The following is a 26,476-nucleotide window of genomic DNA, read 5'->3' as shown; positions in this document are numbered from 1 at the left end:
AGCGAACAAAGCTGCAATATCATCATGGGCGGGCCTCTAGCCAAAGCGCGGCGCAAAACGGCGAAGCGATGCTGAGTAGTCGATACATGCTTGAAATTTGTTCTTGGTAGCACAATTACGAGATCATAGAGCTCCCTGGTGTCTTTGTGATGTCATCATTGATGATTGCGTGTCGTACAAATACATTGCTTGGCGGCGAGCTGAAGCAATTGTCCGTCCTCGATTCCCCTTTTCCCTGGCTTCGTCCTACTGATCTTTCTCTCTTATCTCAATTGACCGGCTTCACCAGCCCCTTTGCCAGCTTGTAGTACACAACCGTAGAATCTGGTGACAGGATTGCGAGAAGGATATGTCCTGTTTGCAGACCGTCTCGGGATTTGGCCTGCGTCTCGAGCGATGAGAAGACGGCTTGGAAGTAGGCGACGGAGAGGTTGTCTGTTACGTGGCAAGGAAGGAGGAGCTCGGGTTGGGTCTGCAGGAGAGCGATGTCAGTATGAGATGAGGAGAAAGGACATGAAGAAAGATCGGCGTCGACTTACCCCTTGTGGCCGCATTCCTATTAGCGCTCCCCACCCACTGCCGCTATTCACTGGTGCTGGATCCGATTCGTCATCACCACGGATATCTACGGGCGCAACATCGGTCCAAGCTGCTGAGTGGACGAGGTGATGATAGGCGTGGAACAGAGGTCCGGCCTGACGAGGATATCGCGAAAGGAGCGGGGCGAGAGGGGTGTACTGCGAAGCGAGAGCCGGTGGATCGAGATCAGTCTCTTGCAGCTTGTCCAGCGGAAGCTCTTCCTTGTACGCACATCTCTGTGACTTTCAATGCCAATAGGCTTCGGCGCCTCGTCAGCTATTGAAGTCATTGGACGAGGACGAGGTGGAGAGAAGCGAAAGAGTGCATCTCGAGTCGGGTCGAGTCGAGGGCGGATAGCGGCCAGATTTTGGACGCGGCTTACGTCAGCCAGCCGCGCCTCGAGAAGTTGGCCTCTGTCCGTCCGTCCGTCCAACTCAAGTCGCGATGCACTTTGCTTCTACTCCTCCCTCCTCCCTCCTCACCACCAGCACAACTTCTCGCCAGCCAAGATGGCTCCACCAGAGGACAGCTCAGCGCCGCCTCGGCGTCCCTCGAACCCGACAGATGGTAATCAGCCTCGCCCGCGTGCCCCCTCTGGCACTCCTGGGCCCGCCGCCGCCTCATCCTCTTCAGCTCCCTTCAATCGCCCCACGGTCAGCATGGTCAATCGTGGGGCTGCTGGAGGAGCTAGTCGTGCTCAGCCCCGTATGACCTTCAGACCTGTCCTGCCTCAGCGACGCAAGCCAAGTGAAGGCGCTTCTGCCACAGTGAAGCAAGAAGCCACTCCCTCGAGCTTCGGCAGTGCGGGCGGGAGTGGCAGCGGCGCTGGTGCTTCGTCTTCGACACCTGGCCGCGGACGTGGAAGGGGAGGTGCAAGAGGCGGACGAGGGGGGAGACGGGAGATAGAGATGGTTGCAAGCGGACCCTTCGCACTTGGTACGGGTAGCTTGAGCCGCTCAGAGCGCTCTAAGCGTGGAGGTCCCACCGGGGCAGGTGGTGGTGGATTGTGAGTATAATACCGGGCAACTAGACCAGCATACATTCTCGCATACGAACAACTGATTCGGTTGTCCCTCGTCCCGCCTACAGCGCACCCACAACCTCGTCATCCATGCACGACCTCAAACCAGACATCAAGCCGCGCCGACCAGGAGACGCCTCGTACCGCGACCCGGACAAGTTGCGCGACGCAGAGGAGTACTCAGACCCAGAGGAGGACATCGAGATTGTGGACATGGGACAAGTCGGACAGCTGGACAGCCTCGCGCCGCGCAGTTTGCCTCGTGTGCAGGAGAAGATCAAGAAGCGCGAGGTCAAGAAGGAGAAGGGCAAAGAGAAGGACAAGTCTCTCGGTATCAAGCCTGACCCGGAGGATGAGGAGGCAGGGGAGCGAGCTAGGCTGTCCGGCCCTTCCTCGCGCGCGGGCACCATTGACTCGAATACGTCCACTCCCCTCCTCAAGACCAAAGCAGAGGAAGACGCAGCAGAGGATCAAGCCGAGGCAGATGCAGAGGAGAATGAGGTGGTGCGCGGTGCAGACGCCCTTGATCTCAGCGAGTCGGAAGAGGAGGAAATGATGGACGACTTAGTCGACGACTTTGTATTCGACGACAGCAGCGACGTGGGCGGAGGAGACGATGCAAGCAATCGGCTATATCTCTTCCAATTCCCGCAGGTATTCCCTAAGTTCAAAGCGCCCAAGGATAAGCCGGCAAAAGCAGAGTCAGACAATGAAGGGGGCGGTTCGGCCGCTGGCCCACCACCATCAGCCCTGTCCTCATCACCACCAGGTGGTTCCACCAAACCCAAACGCAGCGTCGCCTTTGCCGAGGGCTCTAAACGGGGCACGGCCACCCCTCCGGACACGAAGCCTTCTGGCTCCTCTCTCGACTCCGAGGCGCTCAAACGTGGCTTCTCCAGCGGTTCAGACCCGCTCCGCAACTCGTCCTCCCAATCCGGCCCCGAAGGAATGGTAGGCCGCCTCCAAGTTTACCGCGACGGACGCGTCGAGATGCACTTTGGCTCGCCTGACAATCCGCTAGTAATGGAAGTAGCAGGAGGATCGCAGAGTAGCTTCTTGCAGGATGTGGCGCTGCTTGATGCCAAGGAGAAGAGGGCCACGGTGTTGGGGGAAGTGCATAGGAAATTCACTGTCAGCCCGAGCGTGGAGGGCATGTTGGGAGATTGGGAGAATCACTGCTCTATGAAGGGTGAGGAGAGCGAGAGTAGCAGTGATGAGGAGTTGGTCAAGAAGGAGGAGAAGCGCTAAGCTTGTGGGAGGTGTTGGAGGAGGCGAGACGAGGTGACGCGGTGTCGCGTGGCTTTCGGCGCGGCTGCCGTCTCCTCCTTGAAGTGTGGGCGCGAGTCTCCGCTTTCCCGCGCTAGTCTGTGTCTCCATCTTTCCTTCATTCAACGCATCACTGTACTACAGCCGTCCAGCTTCGGTCGTCTTTCATCCTCATCACGACCATGAGCAAAGACTCCATGGTCCCAACCGCGCCCACACCGTCGTCGATATCCACCTCGCGCTAGAGACAAGGCCGACCCAAACGCATCACGTCGCGATGTCTTCCCTCTTCGACTCGCTCAACTTCCCGTCGTCATCACAGCAGCGGTCGTCGCAATCGAGCCAGCAGGACCAACCATACGAGCAACAGCACCAGAGAACTAGCAGGAAAAGTGCCAGTCCCACGAAGCGATCCCGAGATCGAGGTCCACAAGTCTTCTGGCACGCGCCACCTTCTCAATCGCTGCCATCTCTTGGTCATGATGATGAAACCAGCCAAGCAGGACCGAGCAGGCTGCCAGCGGTACCTCCTTCAGCGAACGCATCCACTCTACAAGATCAGCTCCTTCAGCATCGCAGTCGCGCCTCTTCCTCTTCATCCTCCGCCTCAGTAGCTTCCACCTCGACTACGTCCAGCCTTCGTCCTCTCCATCGACGAAGCAAGCTCACTCGCCCACCTCCGCGGCGATTCCCCTCCGCTGCAGCGAGTGGACCTCTGCGACGCCATGCCAGCTCGTCGGCCGCTTTTGCCCATCACTCACAGCAGCAGCAGCAGCATCACGCAGATCTGGACGCCTTTGCGCCCCCGCTCGGGAAGCGGGCGGACAGTAATGGAACGGGTGCAGGAGAAGGCAGAGTGCAGAGATTGCTAGAGGATCTGACACTTCAGCTCCAACAGCAAGATGAGGAGGGTGATGAGAGCCAGGAGCGGGTAGGCATTGGAGGTCATGATGCGGATGGAGTAATGAGCTTGGATGATGATTCGTGGGAGAGGGACCTCGACGACGACCTTCTGGGCCCTTGTGCCCGGCAGCGAAATAGCCCAGCCATCCAATCGTCTCAGAAGGCCAAGCGAAGCACCGCCATTAATAGCAACAGCAGTCTGATCACCCCACGATCATCAAGAGAAAAGCGACCCACACCAACCAAAGGCAAGCCCACCCTCTCCAGCTGGGAGCGAACAGCCACTTTCCCTCCCTCTGGCTCACCAGCGAATGGCACGTCCACACTAGGCAAGTCGTCTGCTACACTAGTAGGTGGCACGTCTGCGGCGAGAGCTGCTGCCAAGGCGAAAGGCTCTCCAGCTGGAGGAACGACGGTCAAGGGTAGAGGGCAGGGTGTAGCAGGAACGGACATCGAGTTCGATGTGCTAGTGGACGAGATTGATTGGCAGAAGGATTTACACTTGTTGGATTTGAGTGATTTTATGGAGGAGGATGAGGGGAACGAGGAGCAGGTGGACGGTACGTCAGCTGCACTGGCTGATCGCGGGCGTCAGCAAGAAGAGGACGGGCAGGCGGTTGAGCAGGGAACGGGCGCCGGGCCTGTCGGTAAGGTGCTGTCAGAGAAGGAAGAGGCGGCAGAGGAGCAGACGCAGCTACGATGGCGGTCAGAGGCCGCCCAAGCAGAGCCATGCCGACAGCAAGAGCAGTCGCAGCACCCACACCCGACGTACGACGACTCCTTCGACGTCGAGTGCTTCGACGACGCCATCCTGAGCCAGATGCCGCTCCCAGCCGCCGCAACGCCTCCGTCCGCTCTCGCCCCACCTCCTGCGGCAGCCCAAGCGTCGACAGTCACTCGTCGGAGTCCAACCTCTTCATCTCCGTACTCACACACGCAAGGTGCACCCGAACAGCCCGGTGCGCCCGTGGCTCTGCCTCCTGTTGAAGCGCCACCACAAGCTTTCAAAGCAAAGGCAAGGGATCCTGTCGCCCCCGCAAATTTCTACGGCCCACCGAAGACCAACTCGACGAGCAAAGCTCAGGCTGCACCTGGCAAAGGGAGGATACCGTCGAGTCCCTTCGAGCGGTCTCATTCTCATGGCGAGGTCAATGAGCCGGTGCAGCGACGGGCCACAAAGCGCAGCCGTGAGGTTGCGACGCTCGCCCAACCTTCGGGGGCAGGGATGGAAGCCGTCGGCCAGACAGCAGCTTCTCTTGACCAGCAGGCCGCATCAGAGCGAGAAGGCAATGGCGATGTCGACGACCTCCCTGACCCTCGGCACCTGCGTCGCGCCCGTACCACCTCGACCTCCCCCACAAAGCGCTCCGGCACCGCTGTCTCTTCGATCACTAATCCTCCCGCAGGCGCGACCGTCCCCGCAAAGAAGAGACTAGGCAGCGCAGTCGCCCTCGCGGGCCGAAGCACAAGTGCGGGGAGCAGAGCGCCGTCCCCTACGAATGGGTTCAGGCCGGGAGCTACACTGGGCTCTGCTTCCCAGCAGGGCAGGTCCACGGCATGCAGGCCGGCGGGGCTTGTGCGGACAAGCCGGACTGCGAGTGGTGGGTTGGGGTTGACGCAGAGGCAGAAGGTGTTCTCATCATCAAAGGCGACGACGAGAGTCGGGGATGAAGAGGCAGAAGCGGCTATGCGGGACTTTTTGGCTGATGAGGAGGCGGGGTACGTGACCTAGTAGAAGGGGGGGAGAAGGCGCTAAATTTCCAAGAGAGACAGAGAGAGCGAGCCACGCCGAGGGAGGAAGATGAGCGATACTGGCATCTTGAGCATACGTCCGAACGCAGATGTGTAACAAGGATAGTCACGAGTACCCAAGAGACAATGATCATTCCACTCCAAGACCTCGGGGCAATGCCTCTTTGTGATTTCTTCAGGTAGTCTGGATTCTTCATGTCTTCTCTCCCCCATCGTCTAGCTCCTTCGCTCCCTTCTCTACGTCCCGCATTACGATCGAGCCCACTCATCGCCTAGTTGTTACCAATGACTCAATCCATCAACCCCAACGACGCCCTCCCACTCAACGTGCGGGTACCCCCACCCGCTCAACCAACCTTTAACCCCAGCGCTCACCCGTGTACCCCTGCGCTTATCCGTCGCAACACTCGTATGCTTGCCCACACCAACGGCCAAATAGACCAAGCCGCGCATCTCGCTCTCCTCTTCAAGGGAGAGCAACACCTCCTCCACAATCTCAACTGCCTCACTTGCGTGCAGTCCATGTAGATCAACCAGGATCTCCGTCCGCTCTGCCGCGCTCAAGTTTGCCCCTCCAGCAGAAGTGGGCAGGGCCTCTTTCCTCGCTACACCAAGGCAGAGGGCTAGCCCATTGGCCAAAACCCGTCCCTTTAACCCTCTCGCGGCAGGCTCAGTCGACCCACCCACTCCCATCCCCCCACCTCCACCAGCCGCGTCTCCCCCGCCCATGAGCCTCTCCCTCACTTCAGCCATGCGCTCCCTCACTATCCCCCGCGCAACGCCTCCGCTCTTCGAGGCCACTTCGCGATTCAAAGCTTGACCTTCTGCACTCCAGCGTCGCGCTTCAGCCCCATCCCCTGAACGGAACGCTTCGGACGCTCGGGCGAGACAACGATTGCGTTGTTCGATGAGGGGGAGGAGGGAGGAGCGATGTGAGGTGTAGTGGGCTGCAGCGTGGGATAGGGTTGGGAGGAGGGTGGGAGGATGGAGAGGAATGCGATTGGGGGGTTTGGAGGAGGTGACAGTGGACGTTGGGCCGGCGGTGGAGGATGTGGAGGAGGCGGTTCGTGGACCCAGAGGTGGGCGGGTGACGGGAGCGTTGCGCGCTTGTAGATGGATAGCTCCTTCTGAGCCTGGGGCCGATCCCGCTAGCATGGCAGCCACAGGGGTGGTAATTCCGCTTGCAATTGGACCAGTCGAAGAGGAGGCGGCAGGATTGCGCTGCACTGCATGGACCCAGCGTGAGCGCGTTGGATCGCTCGCTGCTGGACCCGTTGGCGCACCTGCGGGCGGCCCGCTCGTTGAAGCCGAAGCAGCGCGCTGCGCCCTTGGACCTGAAGGGGGTAGCAGCTCGGGGAAGTCGTCTACTTGCTGCGACTGCCGACCACCGTCCTTGTCCCCGGCATCGCTCGTCACCCCACCTCCGGGCGCTCCACCATTAGCCAATGCGAGCAACACTCCCTCGTCATGCAAGAAGGGACACGGGTCATTAAGACACTGTCCCCTGAGCCAGAACTTGCAGAGCGCCTTGCTCAAGTCGTGAGAGAAGCGACAATCAGCCCTTCTACAGTCTCCCGAGAGGAAGTAGCGGCAAACTCTACCAGGTCCAACGGGCCCGCTACCTCCGCTAGCGAAAGCCGAGGAGTGTGAAGGTTGTGGGCTGGCCAGAGGGGATGCGTTGCTGAGCGCTGGAGAGCCAGTTAGTCCGCCAGGGCGAGAGCGAGATGAGATTGAAGAGGACCAGCCATTCCCACCTGTGCCGCCTCTAATGGAGGAGAAGACGTCCCGCGACATGAGGGAGACGCCGCTCGAGCTTCGCCCTGTGGCTCCACCGGCCCAGCTAGCAGGTCCAGTAGGCGGTGGTCTTGGCGAGCGAGTAGCCGCAGCAGTCAGATTGCTGTTGCGAGCGGACCCGGCAGCAGGCGGCTTGCCCCCTGCGTCGACGATGGCTGACAAGGTGGCCTCGACATCCCAGCTGTGCGCAGCAAGGGCCTCTTCCACTTGTTCAGGAGTCCACTGCGCCGTCCCAGCCGACGAAGAGGCTCCCACGCCCGAAAGGATGGAAAAGAGCACATCGAACGGAGTGGCTGCACCCCCACTCAAGCCCGTTTCATCTTCCTCTCCTGCGGCTACCGCAGTCGCAGCGAGCGCCATCTCCCCTCCTGCCTCACCGAAGCTGCTTCCTCCAGAAGAACTGTAGTAGCTACTACCCGGCGCGACAAGGGCGTCCGCCTTTGCAGGAGCGCCAGCGAATGGCGAGAATTCATCATCTTCATCCTCATCGTCTGCTCCGACCGGGTGATTCTTGTGCAGTATAGCCTGACTGGAAGAGCGACGTGCAGGGGCAGCGAGATCCCCTCGGCGGGCAGGAATACTGATCGCTGCGCCTGTACCGGCGCCTGTACCGGCGCTACTGCTGAGTACGGAGCCAGCCGTGCTGCTCGCGCTCGTGCTGGCCGAGGGTGTGCGAGGCTTGAACGCTACCGCGGCGACGTTGAGGCGTGGCGAGTTAAAGGGCGAAGGCGATGTAGGGCGACTGCTACTACTCTGCGTTTGTGCGGGGGTAGTCAAACCCGTTCCGCTGCTGCTGGCTGCACTGGCGGTCGTGGCCGTGCTTGGCAGACCTGGAGGTGGGACAGCCGAGCGAGGCGAAGAGGGCGCGTTGAGCCAACTGCTGGACCCCGCCGTGGATGAAGAGGCGGGGGTAGTTGAAGGACTACCCAGAAGATTGAAACCACCCCAGGGGCTGCTGGAGCTGCCCGCTATGCTCGCGGTGGAATCGAAGCTGTCCCTATGCGTCGAGGAGATAGAGAGAGGTGCGGGGGCTCGATTCCAGAATCGGGGTGAGCCGCGAGGACTGCCTGAGCCGATGACGCCTGGGTCTGGACCCGTGGGTGCTGGGCTGCTACTTCGCGGAGGTGCGGGTACTCCACCGAGATGAGCGCTCGAGGTCGGTGACAACGCTGCGTTAGGTGCATCGCTTCCATTCTGTATCGATGCAGCTGAAGGCGTCTTGGAGGGTGTCCAAGGGCGATGAAGATTTTGGCCCGAGAAGCTCCTTGCCGATCCTGGTCTTCTCAGCGGGGAGGAAGGGAAAGAGGCGCCAGTTGGATTGACGTCTTCGCGGTGTCGATGCATGAGGTCGAGAACTACCGTATCCAGTCGAAAAGGAGATGGCTTGACGCCTCCTTCGATCTCCTCGAGCCAGAGGCCAAGGCGGTCCCGCACCCGCTCTATTTTGTCTTCTTCGTCTAGATGGACGTCGTCCAGTAGCGAGAGGATGCTGGACACGTCGATTGTTGGCGGTGTGGAGGCGGCAGTCGTCGTGGCCGTGGACGAGGCGATGGATTGATCCTCGGGTGGAGAGGAAGAGGAGGACATGGCGAGAGAGTTGCGCAACGATGCAGAGGAGGTGGACGAGGCAGACGAGGAGACGCCGCTGAAGCCGCTGGTACCTGCTCGACTCGATGATTGACTGCGACGACGTCGTGCCTCATGATCATCTTGTCTTTCGTCTTCGTCTTCCTCGTCGTCATCATCGTCATGCTCAGATCCAGCGACGGAAGCTGCGAGAGAGCTAGGCTTCTGGGGCTTGTAGCTGACCGAGGAAGAGGTGCGCTGCAGAGCTAGACGACGCGCTGGTGGTGAGATGGCGTCGAGATATGCTCTAGCATGGGAGTTGGGTGCAGATGATGGGCCGCTGCCATTGATGATTGAGGATGATGAAAGGGGCGCAAGTGGAGCAGCTGCCGGTGATGATGAGGAGCTGCTAGAGCTGGCGCTCGCATTGTTGGATGCAGCTGTCCGTGCTAGGAGCGATCTATGCTCCAGTGTTGGTGAAACCAATGGGTTGGACATGATTGCGTGTATGCTCCTTACTAGAGCTGGTGCTCACCAGTCGTCGTCGTCGTCGTCGTCGTCGTCGTGTGGGAAATCGTCGTGGGTGGCGGCATGAGTGAGTGCAATGGCAAATTGGCCGATGTGCGCAAGATGATTGGGGCACGACGAGTGTCAAGGAGCCTAGTCCGTTGAGGACTCAGAGCCATCGACTGGGGCTCAAAGAGTAGAGAGAGGGGATATGAGTTGGAGCCAAGGATTCAAGTGTGGTGACGAGGAGCGAGCGGCAACGCAGCCAGGCGGCGAGCGAGCGGTGGACGAGCTGCATCCACAGACCAACGGAGCCAACTGCTCGACGCGAGACCACTGCCACGTGGTGTTGTCGACTATGCCCTCTCGTCGCCCTTGTGTCGGCTGCCTCGACGAGGAGCAGCTCCTTCCTTCCCGTCGTTGGCGTCCCTCTGCATCATCACCACCACCACCACCAGCAGTGGGACACGCCGCAATGTCGTCTGGTCGCAAACGCACCGACCTCATCGAGCGCACTCGCTACCCGAACCCTCTTCCTCTGCCTCCTTATCCACCAAAGCTCCTCTCCATCCCCACACCAGCAACACGATACGCAGATCCAACATGGGCCAATCGTCTCGCCCAATCGGTGCCTCTACCCCTGGTAGTCGATTCCGAGGGTGGAATGCCCCTCGATATAAACGCTTTCCCCGAGCTGTGGGCTACAGATGAGCGAGGAAGGCCCATTCCCATCGCGGATGCTACTCTTCCGCCGCTGGATGCCGCAGACCTCGACGCCGAGGATGCCTGGCTGCTCAACCCAGATCTCGTCAATGCGCCCATTCCCCCTCTAGCCACAGCTACGCCATCATCATCCAGTATCCTCGCCTCTTCGGGAGACACAGCCGCAATAGCAAGTCGTGATGGCACCCCCGACGTAAGCGCAAAGGACGTCGCATGGCTACGTCGCACAGAGTATCTCGGCGCAGACCGCAAAGCCAAAGCAGAAGCTGCTCTGCGCGCCTCGAAGCCCTCGTCCTCAGCCAACAAGGAGGTCACACCCGACGCAGAGGCGCAACGCATTAATGAGACCTTCAGCGCCATCGAGTCACAGCCCTTGGGCGATGCGTCGCTTCGTCATCCCAACCCGGCGAAGCGCAATCTCCAACCTGTAGAGGTTATGGACCTCTACCCAGACTTCGACACTTGGGCAACAGAGATGCATGTATTCAAGTTTGCGGATCCACCGGGCAAGCACAACGACGAAGACTCGGCAGCAGCAGCAGCGGCAGCCGCGGCAACCTCTGCCACTCTACCACTTTCCATCTTGCGACCACGCACCCATCCCCTTACCCGACAAACGCACGTCTCCCTCTACGTGCCCTCAGCGGAGCCCATCGACCTTCCACTCAAAGAATTCGATGAGCTCCTCCTCGCCGACCCCGATGCGTTTGCAGACGATGAAGAGCGAGAATTCTTCTCCGACCAAGCAGGCCAGCTTGACGCTTCCGTTCGTCAGGGAGCCGTCGTCCGTCGCGAGGAGATGCGCAGGCGAAGAGGCTGGGCGAGCCAGTTGCCTTTGGAGCCTACGGATGAGCAGGAGGAAGAGGAGGAGGAGAGCGAGGATATGCGCGCTGCAAAAGAGGAGTATGCCAGGAAGAGGGCGGAGTGCACGACCCCTTATAGACATCAGAGGGATTATGATCCTGAGAGACAAGGATTGGAGGAGGATCTGGCAAGATTGTTGGTGCTTAGCTTTGACAAGGGAGCCACAACCCAGCTTCCTCTCCTGGAGCGTGAAGCTAAATACCTCGACTCGCCTGCTGCATCCACCTCATCAAGTACGGTATACTACCACCCTATCACCACACGTACCACACTCCGCGTCAAGCGACAACGTCGCCGAGGTGCTGCGAGCCAGGCGGAAGAGGACGAAGGTCATTGGACCGACTTGGCGCTCACGCATCGCGATGTCACCGACAAGGAGTTGGTGAAGCGACTGCGCAAGAGGGTAGAGATTGAGCACGGAGCGTTGAAGGAGGAGGAGTTGCCTGAGTTGAGTGAGAGTGAGAGCGAGGAGGAGGAGGAGGAGGAGGAGCCAGAGGAACACGAGGAGGTTGGCAAGGTAAACGGACAGAAGAGCGTTGCTGGAGAGGATGGAGTGGTAGATGCGGATGCGGATGAAGAGGAGGAAGAGGACGATGTTGCAGCTGCAGCCCGTCGTGCCGCTAGAGCTCGAGCCGCCTTCTCTGATGATGAGGATGACGAAGAGACAGGCGGCGAGACAAGTAGCAGCCAGAAGCCCAAGACTTCGGACGGAGCAGACAAGTCAGCGCAGCCGGCCGACGAAGAAGCCGAGGAAGAAGAGGAAGAAGAGGAGGAGGAGGAGGAGGAGGTAGACGCTCCCAAGAAGAAGCGCCCCGCAAAATCGAATCGCTCCGACTCTGGTTCTTCTGGCGAGGAGGACGAAGATGAGGACGACGAGTCGCTGGATGGAGACGACGAGCTTGCAGCTCTGCGCGAGGAGGCTGGTGGAGAGGAGGTTGATGCTGCGGAAGATGAAGGGGAGGAGGGAGGTAGATCGAGGAGGTCCAGGAGGGCAGCAGCTGTCGCACCGGCAGCGCCTACTGATGGGGAAGGAGACGCTGGTGGGGATGACGATGATGAGATGGACGATTGAGTCCAGGATCGCAATGCAAAGCATCATTCAATGAACCAGAGAAGCAGCAGCACATTTCTGCTCTTCTGCCTGCGCCGCGTCACGCACTGACGAGTATTGAGGATATGCTTTGCATTTTGACTTACGAGCAGTCCTACCCAAACAGTCTCAAATCACCCAGCTCCCCACCTGCTATCGGCTTCTCCCCATCTTCCTCATCATCACTCTCCGCCTCCTCCTTCTCCTCCTCCACGGGCAATCTCGCCTTCTTCGCCTTCTTCCCACCTTTCTGCACAGTAGCAGCAAAGGGCAAAGACGCGAACAGTCTATCCACCATATCCCTCGTCCATCTCGCCCCCTTTTCTCCATCTTGAGTCTCAATCCTAGGCATAAAGTTGGCCACCTTCTCAATGACCTCGAATCGCAACTTACGCCCCTTGGAAGCGCGTGTGTCGATCCCTTTGGTCTTGGTGTTGGTGCGCGGGTGGAAGAGGGGGGTGGCGGATGCACCATCGGATGTCGATGGTAGGGCGGAGCCGTTCGTTGCTGCCCCAGTAGTTTGCTGCGACTCGATGAGGGAGCGTAATAGCCAGGCATAGAAGTCCGAGTCGTCGAATGTCTCCACGTCCATGTCCTTGTCCTGCGCCGCTGCACCGTTCTGCTCGTCTTCTTCTTCGTTGCCGTCGTCGTCGAGAAGCTCAGCACCAATCCTCTTTGCACCTTGAGCCCCCTCAACACCCCCGGCGGCGCCTCTGAACTTTTTCGTCCTCTCCACTAACCTCTTACCCGCTTCGCCTGCCATTGCCGAGTCGACTTGACGTGGGATGCTCTGGTTAAAGGCTTTGAGCGGGGCTGAGCTGGCCGAGAACTTGTTCGAGTCAGCACCCAATGCAGAGCTAGACGCTTGTGCAGAGTGCTTGTCCAAGACCGAGGTGGCAAAGGGCTGCAGAGCGTCTCGTGTGAAGCGGAGTAAGAGGGAGGTATGCCGAGAATGACGAGCACGAAGCTCGTCTTCGTCCTCCTCTTCTTCTCCAGCCTCATCGCGAGCCTTGCGCTTCTCCCCTGTGGCTGCTACCTCCTGCAGGATGGCACGCTGCTCCTCGTCCTCTTGTTCGCCCTCTCGTCCCACGCACGAAGCCACCAGCTCAGCCTGCGCCTCCAGCAGGAGATCCGCATGGTCTTGCAAGCTAGCAAGGAGCTCACGATGAGCCTGCGCAGTCTTGCTACTCTCTGCTTCCTGCTCCTCCGCCTCCTCCAACAAACGCCTGTACGCCCTTGGCTCTATCTTTCCCAAGCCCTTGCTTCCCCCAACCACCCGCTCGAGGCGAATACGATTCTCCAAAGTTCGATGCCACAGCGCCAAGTCGGCCTCCACGACCTCGCCGCGCTCGGCGTCGCTCTTTGCCTCGTCTCGTAGCGTGCTGAGGAGGCGTGATTGAGAGGCAAGAGAGGAAGAGAGGGTAGGATGCGAAGAGGATGCCGTGGCTATTGCATCGGCGTCGTCCTCATCTTCGCGAGCAAAGCGGACTGATTTGGACTTTTTGGCTTGCGTTGTTTTGCCCTTGGTCTTGACTGGCTCGATGGAGGGAGCAGAGCTGCCCACTGACTCGGCATCGCTACCCATGAGCTCTTCTTCTTCATCGCCATCCTCTTCATCGAGATCCTCGTCTTCTCTGCCGCTGTCGAGCTCCTCATCTTCATCCTCGTCGTCGTCGTCGTCGCCGTCTTCGCTCTCCTGCATATCAGCCAGCGTAGCCGTCTTGCCAGCATATCTTCCCGATCTCAGTGTACCCGTCGCATCTTCTGACAGATTTGCCTTTCTCCTCCTATCGCTCTTGCCTACGTCGGTGTAGTGTGATCGATCGATCGACGCTGTCTCGTCGTCGTCATCACCTTCGTCGTCGTCGTTTCCTCCTTCATCGTCTGACGCGCCGCTCTTTCTCGACCTTGAGGGCTTCGATGGACCAGCAGCGATCATATCCTCATCTTGCGGTGCTACATCATCCAAGTCGGCGAGTGAAGCGGCGAGCGTCTTGGCTGGCATTGCTCTGCGAAGAAAGGTAATGGAGGTGATGTGATGATGGTGATGAGGAAGAGTAGCTGCGTCCGCTTCCCGCCTCCTCGACGCCAAATTCTCGAGGGAGCTCAGACAAATCGATCCGCGGATGCGGATGGGGCCACGTGGTCGATAGACTGGCGCGCTCGAGCCATCCTCATTCACCGCGTCGGCCCCTCGCGCTCTACTTGATTCTATCCACCACAGCATTCACCATGGAGGAGGAGGACGGATATCACTGTCCCTCACAAACGGAACCTGAAATTGAGCGGAGAACTCACAAGGAGTGGCCGTGGCCCTCGGTCGAGATGCTTTCTAAGTATCGTCAAGACGAACTACTCGACGCGAACGACTGGCACTACCTCGCCGAGGGGGGAAAGAGTCTCCTCGTTCGATACATGGGCCCGCAGACATGCAAGGACCCAAAGACGGGCCAAGACACGCCAGTACCTTGGACCAGTCCTGACGGAAGACGAGCACTCGCTTTGCGGATGGACAAGCGCAAGAGGAGAGGACCACCACCGGCGGTGCAAAAGCTTAAGGTCAATGTGCAGCATGAGTTCACAGAGACCTCTTGTCCTCCCTCTGCTGACAGTCGGTTGGAATGGCCAGCCACAGAACGCTACGCTTTCGAGACGACTGTCATCACCAACTTTCTGCGCGGTCTCTCTTCCGGGTCTGGCACACCCGCTTCCCCATCCTCGTCCCAATCAGACGGAGAGACCACCGGCGAACAGTGGGAATGCTCAGAAGCACCACCTTATCTCTCTCCACTGCTACCGTACAATAGACGCTTGGTATGTCGCTGGCACGGAAGGAAGCGACTAGCATTTCTTGAGGCCATCGCGAATGCGGCTGAGCCTCACCGCCCTTCTCATCGTCGCGAGATGGATGAGATCGATATCGACTGCCCAGATGCGCTCGATGTCATCGAGGACCTCTCTTGGACACCGAGGGATGGTGTAGATCAAGATGTCCTCTGCGTCGAGATCAAGCCAAAATGGCTCTTTGAGCCCGGTGATGACGAAGTGTCATCAGGGAAAGACGACAGCCGTCCCATCTCACGTTACCGCAAACACGCCATCCTCAAAGCAGACGGTGCCCTCACTCCTCAAGAGGTAGACGACCTCTACGAGCCATTGGACCTAGCGTCAGCTGACCCTCCGCGGGTACGCAGAGCTCTTCAAGGTCTAGTCCGCAACTGGCAGAAAGGCGGCAACAATCTCCGCCTCTTCTGTCGAGGGGCACAGCAACCCGCCCGTGCTAGCAGCGGCGTAGAGGGGAACAACCCTTTGGCCAACGCTCTGGAACGACTCATCAACGCACAAAAAGGGAGCAGTAATCTCTCTCTTACCACAGACGCGGCCGACTTGGTCACTCCTGCTCTTCTTCCCGCACTGCTCAGCCCTCGATTTCAGGCTCTCGTTGCTCGGCTTGGCTTCCTGCAGCGTAGCCTCGTCCCTGGCCCGAGAGGGGATCTTGCCCACCTCAAGGCGCTCTGGGATATGTCTAGCGAAAAGAAGGGGAGAAAGCTTGAGGACGCTACGCTCACAGGGGACAAGAAGGACGAGCCGATGTTTTTCGATCCCTCGATGCACGACTGGAACGACTTTCTGACGTATTGGTTCTCCAAGGAGGATCCTAGTCAGAGAAGCGAGGATTGGGCCGCAAGCACTACGACGCCGGCTCCCGCTCGGGACACGAAGCGCGCCCGCGGCGGCGAGGCGAGTGGTGGGGGCAATCACAGCCGCAGCAGCGACATTGTCACGCCACCAACGTGGAAAGAGATGCGCCACGCTCTCATCGGCACCCTGCTCTCAGGCACCTTCAAGGACGCCAGCATCTGGATCCGAATACCCATGCCGTCATCAGCAGAGCTGCAATCACAATCTGCGAATGAAGGCCACCCTGGTTACGTGGACGGGAGGAGCATCCATCTGATCGATGTCGACCCGAAGCCGATGAAGAAGCTGTCGCATTGGCTACAGCTGGATGATGATATCGAGCGCTCGTATCGCGAGTGGAAGGCGAAGCATGCGATTCAAGAGGTAGAGGGGTCAGACAAACGCAGCAGAACGGACTGACGGCACTGAGTCCGCGAAGGAGAGGGAAAGTACGATGGTTACGATGGCTGAACAACGAATGCGCACGTCAAGCGCGCGAGCTCCTGCTACTTTTAGAGCTAGGCTTATTTACATCCTGACACCAACAGTGGCGCCAATATACCCCTTTGACCCCTTCTCTCGCCGCATTACGACGGTCGCCACTCATTCATGCCCGCATAGTCATCGCCCGTATCGCCCATGGCCTCCAGATTGGCCAGCAGCGCCTTTTGGCTGATGCCACCGCGCTTCCCGCCCGCAGCAGCCGCCGCCTGCTCAAGCAAGCTCTGCGCTTGCTCCTTCTTCCCACCAGCACCCCCTCCTCCGGCTCCTCCGAAGAGGTCGAGCACCTGATCCGTCGCCATACTCTCCAGATCCTTATTCTGCTGACCCACGACTGTGTTGGCTACGTTCAACTTGAACTGCTGAAGACCCATGATCCTCGCCTCGAGGGTGTCCCTCGTAATCAGCCTGTACACATTGACCACCTTCCTCTGCCCCAGTCGATGCGCACGATCCATGGCCTGCAGGTCTCTCATGGGATTCCAGTCATGCTCCACGAATATGACCGTATCGGCGCCCGTGAGCGTAAGCCCCAGACCGCCCACGGAGGTGGTGAGCAGCAGGACGTCGATGGACGGGTCGGCATTGAAGGTCGTGACAATCCCCTGGCGCTTCTCCGCAGGGACAGAACCGTCGAGCCGCATGTAGGACACGGAGGGCATGTGCGGTGCAAAGAGGTCCTTCTCGATGATGTCGAGCATTTGCTTCATCTGGCAAAAGATGAGCACGCGATGCGGTGATGAAACCTCACCTGGAGCGTCAGGCTCAGCTGCCACCTCGGAAGGGTCGCCGATCTTGCCGATACCGCAGCTTTGGAGGAGTTGCATGAGTGTCGCTAGCTTCGGGGCGTGACGGATATCCCGCAGCGTCGACTTGGTCCTGCGCAACTCATCGTCGACGATGTCAAGGTGTGACTGCTTGGCAGGGTCGTACACAAGGGCAGGGTGGTTGACGAGCTTGCGCAAGTATTGTAACGTCTGGAAGACATGAGGCTGCTGTGGTGCGGCGGTCTCCTGAAGTGCCTCATCCACTGCGTCGCCTTCGCCATTCTCCGCTCTCGCATGCTCATCGTAGAGCTTCTTCTGGATCACGCCGAGCTCGCACTCGACGTCCTGGATGATCTTGGGCGGCAAGTCGTCGAGGACGTCGTCTTTGAGACGACGCAGCAAGAAGGGGAGAACCTGCTTATGCAGCGACTCAAGTGCAAGCGCGGCAGCCTCTTGCTCCTTGGCTGACGCTTTGCCCTCGCGAGTTGCCACGATGGGCTTGCCGAAGCGTTCGTGGAAGGCTCGCTCTGTGCCCAAGAACCCAGGCATCAAGAAGTCAAAGAGCGACCAGAGCTCCAGCACATTGTTCTGGATCGGAGTGCCCGTGAGGATGAGACGATGATTGGCCTTGATCTGCTTGACTGCTTTCGTCGTCTTCGTCTTGGCGTTCTTGATGATGTGGCCTTCGTCGAGGATGCAGTAGCTCCAGTTGAGCGATGAGAGAGCGGCAATGTCGTTGCGGACCACGTCGTAAGACATGACGACGACATCGTGGCGTGCGATTTGCTTGCAGGTAGCTGCACGTTCTGAGGGGCCTCCTCCGTAGAGCAGTGGCTTGAGATTCGTCGAGTACTGCTGGATCTCGTGTACCCAATGTCCGGTGAGCGTAGGTGGACAAATCACCAGCGAGGGGAGCGGTGCGCTGTCAGGGGCCTGCGTAGCCTTGTAGCGCTCGTCACGCTCGTGATGCTTGGCAGCCAGGATACAGATCGACTGCAACGTCTTGCCCAGACCCATGTCGTCGCAGAGCACGCCGTGCAACTGAAATTTAGACAGGAAGTGCATCCAGCTGACACCCTCGCGTTGGTATTTGCGCAAGTCGGCATTGATCTTGACCGGCAGTTGATAGGGCTCGACCTTGCTGCCATCGAGGAGCTGCGAGAGGAAGGTGCGCTCCTCGTCGCGTCGACGTAGGAGATCTTCAGGAAAGCCAGAAGGGTCGGTCAGACCAGCCTCGAGGGGCACCATCTTGATCAGGGCAGCAAAGGTGCTTGTCGCAGCCAAGCGCACAGCTTCGTCTGAATCGCTCATACGGCCGAGAACGGGTACGACGAGGACAATGATGTAGGGTAGAAGCTTGATGTCCAGGCGAGTGACGATCTGGCTGAGCACCTCGATGGCGCCTTGGCGATTAGTGACGCTGCGCGAGTCGCCGAGGAGGGGCAGAGCGTTGCGGACGACGTGGATCATCGTGGGGAGCGTCATCGAGTCGGCCAGGCTGCTGAGGCAACGTGCTGCTGCTGATCGAATGACGGCGAGCTTGCTTTGCAACGCAGCGGTGAGGAGTGGAAGGAGCGACTCGATTCTGTCGTCGTGCGTCGAGGATAGGCGACTGCTGACCGTGGCTACAAGGGTGCAGCAGTCAAGGACGCCTTGTCCCCGTGCCTCCTCCTTTGACAGGATCTCATCAGCGCTCGCCGAGCCTTGCGCGAACACTTCTTTAAGCGTGGCAGTCATGCCCTCCCACAGAGCTGGTGCTATGGAGAATAACTCCTGCCCAAAGCGCGAGGCCATTTCTTGAAGCGTGACTTCGGCACCGCGACGAATGAGCTTTCCTTGGCGGGTCTCTTCTGACTCCATCGCCTCAGCAACAGCCTTACCGCCCCTCGCCGGAAGGCTGACCTCCTGCGCGTGGCTCATGATGCCCTCTTCTACGCTCTTGTGCGAGGCAAAGACAGCCGTCTGCGTCGTATCCTGGCAGACAAATGCGCACAGATTCTTGATGATCTTCGACGAGGGGTCTGCATGCGATCCAGGTCGACGACAATGCGCAACAAAATCAGCGACGGCTTTAGCTGACCTCGCCTGCAGGTCCGCGTTGTCCTCAAACTTGACACTATTCATGATGCTGCGGATGAGCGGGTTAAGCTTGGCGGGCAATGTCTTGAGCGAGATGACGGCGGCAGATACGGCAGCCATGACTTGAGTATCTTGCTTGTCTTTGGCGTCGCGGTAGAAGCCGATGCTGGCGATGATCTTGCGGCGGCGGTCTTCTAGAACAGGGGTCGCCGTCTTTCGAATCTTCGGACCGACTGCGCCCAGCAGAGCTTCGTAGTCTCGCGTAACAACTCTCTCGGCGGTCTCGGCCGTGAAGGCATCCTTGCGCTCACCAGTGGGGTCGACACCGGTGGGAAGCTCGGGGATTTTGGCTTTGCTGACTTTGCCCTCGGACATGAACGCTTTGTAAAGCGACTGGCAGTCGAGCTGAATGCGGCTAAGCTGGACAGCCATCTCACTCCACGTCGGCGGCGGCGGACCTTCGATGATGGCGAGCAGTCTGGTGCTGAGCGATTTGCCGACCTCGCTCGTTGTGGCGACATCAGGGCTGATGCTGGCCCACTCTTGAACGACGTACGCCGCAAGGCACTTCTGAAGCGCAGACTGCGAGTCGAGGTAGCTGACGAGGGGGAGGGCGTCATCTGCCGGTAGGCGCGCGAACAGCTGACCAAGAGCATGAGTAGCGCCCAATCGGCCTCGAATGACTGTGTCTACGCCGACTAGTGAGAGATCCTGTGCGAGGATGGACTTGTCGACGTTGTATCTTGCCTCGCCTTGGCTTGCTGTCGGCCGCGAGGCGTCGTAGAAAAGGCTGAAATCAAAAGCTACACCGAGGGGCGTCATGAGAATTGTTGCGAAGTGGCCGAGGTGAGGACGGAGCAGCTCGTGCAAGCGGGCAGTCTCTACAGATGTCACTGCTGAGTGCCAAGCCGCTGTTGTCTCGTCTCGGATTTGCATCTTTTCCTCGACGATGAGGTTCTGGAAGAGAAGGCGGAAGACCCGCTCATCGAGCCAGGCTTTCGGCGCTGACTGACCATCGAGGAACACGCGCAGAGTGCGAACGACGGAGAGTCGTACGGAGGTGATCGTATGGCGGAAGAAGGGGTAGATGAGCGGGATCAACGCAGAGAGTGGCTTCGCCGACTTGGCATGGAGCATCTCGCGGACCGCTTGATGCTTGACGAGACGAGCGAGGAGGTCCATTACGCTGCCTGTAGAACTATTGAGGTCGTCCTTGACTTCGCCAAGGCAGTCCCACAGCGTCTGCAGGAGGGATGGAAGCATGGCGCTGAGGTCACTGACTAGCACATCGGAGGCGAGTGGGAGTAGAACGGCAGAGGCGGCGGCCCTAATATCGTCGTCGCTGTCACGCAAGCAGGCCACGGCAATGGAGGAGACAGACGTGAGGGCGTCTTGCGATGCAGTGCCTGCTGCGGTGTCTGCCTCAACCAGCCAACGCAACCCACTCAGTCCAGCGTGACGGACTTCCCAGGCGTAGCCGGCATCTCCCCTCTGGGCGTGCTCACGGCCGCTGTTTGGCGGAAGGTAGACCGCCTGCTTGGTCATGGCCATTAGCTGTTCGCGCACGCAAGAGCGCGAGTCTGCAGATAGGTGAGGAAGCAGGGCTGAAAGTGCTTGAGCACCGACCTCTCGCACTGGAGCGACGACTTGATCAAAGACAAAGTCGCTGAGTCGGTCCAGGCAGAGGAGGCACAGAAGCTTGACCGCTGCATCTTCGGCCCACTTGGCTTTGCGCTGACGGTTGGACGTGGCAGAGGCGGCGAGCAATGACATGCCTCCACCGTGACCTTGAACGGAGAAGATCGATCGAAGCGCCAGGCAAGCGCCATGACGAACTTCCCATTTTGCAGAGAAGAGGTCCGCGAGGAGAACCGAAGTCAAGTGGGTGAAGGGCCACTCTCCGGCGGGCGCAACAAGAGAGACGTGTGCTGCGGTGCCTGCAAAAGCCGCTGGTGTACTTGTTGCGCCTGCCTTCGTCGCTGCAGAGCCAAAATAGTCGCCGCCACTGTTTGAGCTGGAAGTGGCTGGCGTCTTGAGCCGTAGCCCAGTAGCCTGCGAAAGTGATTGCGCATCGTCGCCATCTACGACTCGCGTCTTCTCGTCTTTGGGCGTGTCTCCCGACTTGCCCTCGAGCTTGCGCTTACGCTTCAGCTGATTGCGCTCTCGCGCGCTCAGCTTGCTCATGTCGATCTCCGGCGGCTCAGGGTCGGCGGGCGACCTGGGCCCGCTGGATGACGGTGACTTGACTCCAGGAGTAGGCTCTTGCTTGATCCCCGGCGTTGACTCTTGTTTTACGGCGCCGGGGGAGCCCGCGAACCTGCTGATCGATGTACCAGCCGGTTGCGGCGCGAACTTGGGGGGCGGAAGCTTAGGTGACGCTGCAGGCGGTGATGTCTTGAAGCCGTGCGAAGAAGCCGTGGCGCCCTGCTTGAGCTCAGCCTCAAAGTCAAGGCCCAGGTCCATCTCGACTCCGCCTAGCCCGCCCAGTCCCATCTTGGCCATGTCTGCCTTCGCCTGCGCCAGGTGATCAGCAACATTGCCTCCTGACGTGAAAATGTTGTACTCTTTGCCGGCTGAAGAGAGGAGCTTGACGCCATTGGATAGAACGCGATCTAGTTGAAAGTCTTCGAGAGTAGCCAGGTCGTCCTGCGACATTGGTGCCAATGCTTCGCCATCTTGCTCCGATTTGATGCGGCTTGTCGACCCGTCCTGTTCGGTGTTCACGTCATCGTCGGCAGACCAAACTCCTGCGCCTCTGCAGATCGATTCAATGGCTAGGGCGGCTGCTTCTCTAGTGTCCCACGAGCGAGAGTGTAGGAAGGGTACTACGCGGGAGCAGAGGTGCAACGCCTCGTCCCATTGGCCCTTTGAGCCGTGATACGTATGCGATGAAGACGAGGACGCTGGCGCATGGGTGTGGCCATTGGTAGGGGCAGGCGAAGAGGCTGAAGAAGAAGGTGCGGATGACGTATGCTGGTGTTGCGTCTGTTGGGGCGGTGGAGGCTGCGGCTGATTCGCCCCACCTCTGACTCGCTGATTAGCGATCTGGCCCAGTTGGCGAGCGGCCGTACCCTTGATAGCCGGAGTTGATCCAGTATCGAGAAGCGAGACGAGTCGGTCGAGGCCTGGTACGATGCGATTGCGTTTGAGCGAGCGGAAAAGGGGAGAGCAGAAAAGAGTGGTACCGTGTTCGTGTGAGCGTGCGTTTCGTTTGTGCGTGCGTTTGTGCGTGCGTTGCGTGTGAAGCCCGGTGAGAAGCGCTAGAGAGGTGACTAAATTGATCTACCCCTCTCTTCGTCTTCGTCTTCTTCGCCGTCGTAGTCGCGCTGCGCCTGCTACTACTCACGAGTGGCCATGATCCCGATCGCTGGTCTCGCTTCGGACGTCGTCGTGTCGGGCGGAAAGCTTGCCACGCGAGCAGTGGATAGTGGGTCTCGGGATCGAGGGAGAGGGTGGCACGAGAGGAGCCGGGACCTTTTGTATTCGAGAGGTCTAGGCGCACGACGTGGAGGCGGGCACAGCGCGGCGCGGCGCGACTCGAGTGGGCGGCGGCGCGACTTTGGATTTTGCTTGCTGCGACGGACGAAGACGAAAAGGCGGGCGGGAGGCAGGGCGGGCGATGGGCGGTGGTTTCTATCTCAGGCAACAGCCAGCAGGCAAGCAGCGGGAGGAGGCGCGAGGGCTGGCTGGCTGGCTGGGCTATCAAGCAAAGCACCTCGAGATCGTCTCGATGATGCGGCGATGATCAATTCCAACGGGCGATGAAGGGTCGGTGGGCGAAGGCGAGCGGTGGGCGGTGAAGCCAAGTGAAGCCAAGGATCGATGAGCGACTTTCGGCATCTAAAGGCATCACTCGGTGGGCGCGGATGCGGCGGCGGCTAGAGTAGCTAGACATGAGGGCGTTCATCTGTTTCCTCGCTCGCTCACGCGGGCGCGGGATCCGGCGGAGCTGGTTGGAGCGGGTGATGAGTGAAGGGTGAGCTCAGCATGCCGCCAACAAAAGGGCCGCACGTACGACTAGGACCCAATCGTAACGCTGCTCTCGCAGAGACTGGTGTTCGTCCAACGAGGTGATTAGCCTTCAGCATCGTCGCACGATATCGTCAGGCCCACTCGTCCTCTCGAGCTCACCAAACACGCCTTGGCCGCGTCCCGATCTTCCATCGAGATGGAGAAGACAATTGAAAACCAACGCGGGTCCAAGCACTCTTGCCTGTAGCCTGACGTTCTCACACGTCAAAATGCCTAACGCTGATATAGTCAACTCTAGATTGCGTGGCGGCGGAGAGCCGATCTCCGACCTCATCACCCTCCGTGCTCGTGCGTCGACATCGACTCGCTTGGCGCTTTGCCCGCACGTCCTTCCTCGCATCGATGCACCGAACATCGAAAGGGGGAGACCGCTTTCTTCTCTCGGACCACGATCATCGACTAGCGTGCGAGAGCACTACGAGAGCATAGCAAGCAGCTATTGTTTGTTTTTTTCGTCCCACGCAGTCGACCACAGTGACATTTGACAGGCCAAATCGCCGCATAATCCTGACCATGAGCGGCTCAAGTAACTGAATGGCCATGAAAGCCCAGATCGGGAGATGCCCAATTCCCTCAACTCAAAAGCGAACATCTTTCCCTGCTTGCGTTTCCCTCTTCTTTGCACTGTCTTCTTCACCACACCACGACGTGTCCTGCTATGGCTTGTGCGGCAGCCTCCTCCTCATCAAGGCTATAAACGAGCGACGTAGCCCAGCGAGGCGTCTTGGTCAACGCCGTCTTGAAGCCGCTGAGGGGCAAGACAAATAGGGTAGGAGCATGATTGGGAAGCCGGCGCTAGTGCTTCGTCATCTTCTCAGAGCTGCTCACGATTCAGTCCGAGTTGAACTCCCAAGCGACCGCGGTAGCGGTCGACGCCGCTCCATCTTCCCCACCGCCTTCACCACCTATTCGACGTAAACGCCGTACACCTCGGCCACTCTCGCTCGTCCAAGCCAGTAGCTCCAGCGCGGGCGTACGACGCGCAGAGTCCTCTTTCGAGCTGCGCAACAACGCTCCTCCTCTATCGCCATCTTCCCGGCCTACCAGCCCGGCTTACTCTACGTCTCGAAGACGTGTGAGTGAAGCCGACGCTCGACTCGTCACCACGCCAACGTCATCTACCTACACTCCTGGATCGGCGTCGCCTCGGCGAAGTAGCTTCCAATACCACCGTTCGTCAAGCTGGAACCGCGACTTCAATGACACGTTCCTTCAGACTCGCCCCTCTCTCACGAAGCTTGCTCAGCAGCGCGCTGCGGCTCATCCTCGCGGCCAGTCCGACGCGACAGAGGAGACTTTGACCACGCCTACAACTTCGGCGAGCTCCGCCAGTGCAGTCACGCCACGCTTCGGGCCTTCAGCGTCGACTCATCTTCAGACGCCTTTTGGGTCGCAAGGCTCGCTGTACATGCTCGCTGAGCGTCACGCCGAGCGCAATGACACAGATGAGAGCGGCGTGGGTGAGGCTACCAACGCGCCGAGGGCCGTACAACAGTCTCCAGACCTCACGAGTCAAAGCGGCTCTAATTCTGTGCAAGACAGCTTCCATACAGGTGCAGAACAAGTGGATGTACAGAAGAGCAAGCTTGTGGAGGAAGAGCCTCACAAAACCATTGCGTCTGCACGTCCTATTTCGCAAGCCTCGCGGCGTAGCATTACCCACCTCACGCCCGGCCCGAGCAACGAGCGCCTCTGTCGACGGCGCAGTCGAGAGAATCTGGAAAGCCGAGGTAGCGCAGAAGACGGCTACGCAGACCTCGATTCGCTCAAACCGTGGGCGGCTTCGTGGAGCGAGTCGCCCCTCAGCTTCTTTTCACCGCTGCCGCCAAGTCAGCCCACCTTTTCGCAGCTCGATGAGAGGGCAGAGGACGAGGCAAGAGGGCAGGAGACGCCACGCCGTAGAGGTACGGAGAACGACGTAGCGCAACGCGAAGACCGGACAAGCGCTGACACTGGGCAACGCAAAAGCTTGACTGTTCGACGTACACGGACGCGCACCAGATCCGCTCAGACGAGGACGCAAGTAGCGCCGCAGTCTCGAAGCGCTGTGCGCCTGACGGCAGCAAAGGAAGAGGCTACGCCGCCTGTATCTTCACGGCCATCGCGGCTATCAATTGCTGCGTTTGTCGCGTCCTCAGCACTCACGACGATACCTCTGGCCGGATGCCCCGCCCTCTTCTACGTCTTCGAGGCCAGCTACCTCGCTACCAACCTTTCTCCCGCAGTAATCTACGCCCCGATTCCGCTCTTCGTGGCGAGCTGGGCCAGCTTCTTCGTCTGGAGGCGACAATGTTACCAGGCCATGTCGAGTGCCCAACTCACCTGCTTTGACCTCGAGAAGAGCTCGGCGCCGACAGCTCCCACGGTGCCCGCGACGCCGGCTGCGACTCGTCCTGTGATGTCAGGCCGGCAGGAATCAGTAGCGGGTGGAGACGAGGATGAGGATCCGGCCATTGCTGCCTTGGACGATGATTCCCCCAAAAGGAAGCTTGCTCTCGCCAGGCTGAAGGAACAGCTCATGAGACGGACGATGATTCGTCCTGCCTCGTCACGCAGCGATGCTGATGGGGTGATGAGTAGGGCAGCAGAGAGCGAGCCGTCCGCGCCCTTCTACTCTGGCGGCGCTACTGACGCTCCATTGAGTCAGAGCGACTCAGCACCCACAGGTTCAACGCAGCCATTAGCTTCTCCGCCACTCCCGCCCCCACCTCCTCAACCGTCACCTGCTTTGACTTTGTCCACTCGACCGTCCTTCGGCGCTTCCGGTCGCGGCCTTTGGGGTATGGTCGAGCCGCAAAGTCAAGCTGAGCCGCAGAGCGAACCGAGAACGCCAGTGGGTCCCATGGCCGTCCTGGAGATTCCAAGTAGCAAAGCAATACCTGGTGCGGCTCCACGTTCGGCTCGACCACGTCACCTTCCCTCGACTCTGATTTTCCTAGGCTTCGCTGCCCTCTCAAGCGCCTACTGCGTTGCTCTCAGCGTCTGGCTGATAATCCACCGCGGCGGCAGCGTCACGCAAGATACTCGCGCGATTGGCACCCTCACTCTCGTCGTCCTGGCGGGCGTATGCTTCGTGGCTGTCTGCATCGCTATGGCTGCACTCATCGTATGTGCGCTGAGACGGTCGAGAGACAAGGAGTAGACCGTTTCAGACGCACGCATTCAGTCCCTAGTCCCAATCATGTCAGGACGCCCTCTCGCCTCCCATCCCTGCCTCCCCGACTCAGGAACCCGCCACACGATCCTTCATCCAACACTCTCCTTCACATGCTGTGCCGCTCTGCCTCACTCTCAGTCTCCCATGCTCTACGCTAATATCCGCTCTTTTCTCTACACACACTCTTTCCCTGT

At 59.4% G+C, this 26,476-nt stretch overlaps 9 protein-coding genes across 9 annotated transcripts; 5 read left to right on the top strand and 4 right to left on the bottom strand.

Moving 5' to 3' along the window:
- Nucleotides 1-268: 268 nt before the first annotated feature.
- BDZ90DRAFT_261927 (hypothetical protein) lies at nucleotides 269-868 on the bottom strand (the record flags this gene model as incomplete). Its single annotated transcript, XM_025508424.1, has 3 exons — nucleotides 269-472; nucleotides 540-737; nucleotides 812-868. The coding sequence occupies 3 exons, from the start codon at nucleotides 866-868 to the stop codon at nucleotides 269-271; spliced, it is 459 nt and encodes a 152-aa protein (XP_025360333.1).
- A 220-nt stretch (nucleotides 869-1,088) lies between these two features.
- BDZ90DRAFT_261926 (hypothetical protein) lies at nucleotides 1,089-2,848 on the top strand (the record flags this gene model as incomplete). Its single annotated transcript, XM_025508423.1, has 2 exons — nucleotides 1,089-1,585; nucleotides 1,669-2,848. 2 exons carry the CDS (start codon nucleotides 1,089-1,091, stop codon nucleotides 2,846-2,848), a joined length of 1,677 nt encoding a protein of 558 aa, XP_025360332.1.
- A 148-nt stretch (nucleotides 2,849-2,996) lies between these two features.
- On the top strand, nucleotides 2,997-5,651 carry BDZ90DRAFT_60791 (hypothetical protein). The gene is made up of 3 exons (XM_025509715.1): nucleotides 2,997-4,142; nucleotides 4,260-4,353; nucleotides 4,759-5,651. Exons 1-3 carry the CDS (start codon nucleotides 3,144-3,146, stop codon nucleotides 5,499-5,501), a joined length of 1,836 nt encoding a protein of 611 aa, XP_025360331.1. The 5' UTR covers nucleotides 2,997-3,143; the 3' UTR covers nucleotides 5,502-5,651.
- Nucleotides 5,616-9,566, bottom strand: BDZ90DRAFT_233728 (hypothetical protein). Its single transcript, XM_025506744.1, has one exon. It carries the CDS (start codon nucleotides 9,377-9,379, stop codon nucleotides 5,801-5,803), a length of 3,579 nt encoding a protein of 1,192 aa, XP_025360330.1. The 5' UTR covers nucleotides 9,380-9,566; the 3' UTR covers nucleotides 5,616-5,800.
- A 224-nt stretch (nucleotides 9,567-9,790) lies between these two features.
- Nucleotides 9,791-12,086, top strand: BDZ90DRAFT_233727 (hypothetical protein). Its single transcript, XM_025506743.1, has one exon. It carries the CDS (start codon nucleotides 9,864-9,866, stop codon nucleotides 12,045-12,047), a length of 2,184 nt encoding a protein of 727 aa, XP_025360329.1. The 5' UTR covers nucleotides 9,791-9,863; the 3' UTR covers nucleotides 12,048-12,086.
- A 60-nt stretch (nucleotides 12,087-12,146) lies between these two features.
- On the bottom strand, nucleotides 12,147-14,112 carry BDZ90DRAFT_233726 (hypothetical protein). The gene has a single exon (XM_025506742.1). It carries the CDS (start codon nucleotides 14,068-14,070, stop codon nucleotides 12,181-12,183), a length of 1,890 nt encoding a protein of 629 aa, XP_025360328.1. The 5' UTR covers nucleotides 14,071-14,112; the 3' UTR covers nucleotides 12,147-12,180.
- A 174-nt stretch (nucleotides 14,113-14,286) lies between these two features.
- BDZ90DRAFT_233725 (hypothetical protein) lies at nucleotides 14,287-16,646 on the top strand. Its single transcript, XM_025506741.1, has one exon. The coding sequence runs from the start codon at nucleotides 14,298-14,300 to the stop codon at nucleotides 16,164-16,166; it is 1,869 nt and encodes a 622-aa protein (XP_025360327.1). The 5' UTR covers nucleotides 14,287-14,297; the 3' UTR covers nucleotides 16,167-16,646.
- BDZ90DRAFT_233723 (hypothetical protein) lies at nucleotides 16,117-22,524 on the bottom strand. Its single transcript, XM_025506740.1, has 2 exons — nucleotides 22,440-22,524; nucleotides 16,117-22,218 (listed from the first exon to the last, which is right to left on the bottom strand). The coding sequence occupies exons 1-2, from the start codon at nucleotides 22,447-22,449 to the stop codon at nucleotides 16,334-16,336; spliced, it is 5,895 nt and encodes a 1,964-aa protein (XP_025360326.1). The 5' UTR covers nucleotides 22,450-22,524; the 3' UTR covers nucleotides 16,117-16,333.
- An 810-nt stretch (nucleotides 22,525-23,334) lies between these two features.
- BDZ90DRAFT_281113 (hypothetical protein) lies at nucleotides 23,335-26,267 on the top strand (the record flags this gene model as incomplete). The annotated part of the gene is made up of 2 exons (XM_025509336.1): nucleotides 23,335-23,413; nucleotides 23,944-26,267. The coding sequence occupies 2 exons, from the start codon at nucleotides 23,335-23,337 to the stop codon at nucleotides 26,265-26,267; spliced, it is 2,403 nt and encodes an 800-aa protein (XP_025360325.1).
- Between the last annotated feature and the right edge of the window lie 209 nt (nucleotides 26,268-26,476).

Source organism: Jaminaea rosea, assembly GCF_003144245.1.
Source record: "Jaminaea rosea strain MCA 5214 unplaced genomic scaffold BDZ90scaffold_13, whole genome shotgun sequence".
NCBI lineage: Eukaryota > Fungi > Basidiomycota > Exobasidiomycetes > Microstromatales > Jaminaea > Jaminaea rosea.
Note: the sequence above shows the minus strand (reverse complement) of the source record. Positions and strands in the feature narration are given on the sequence as shown.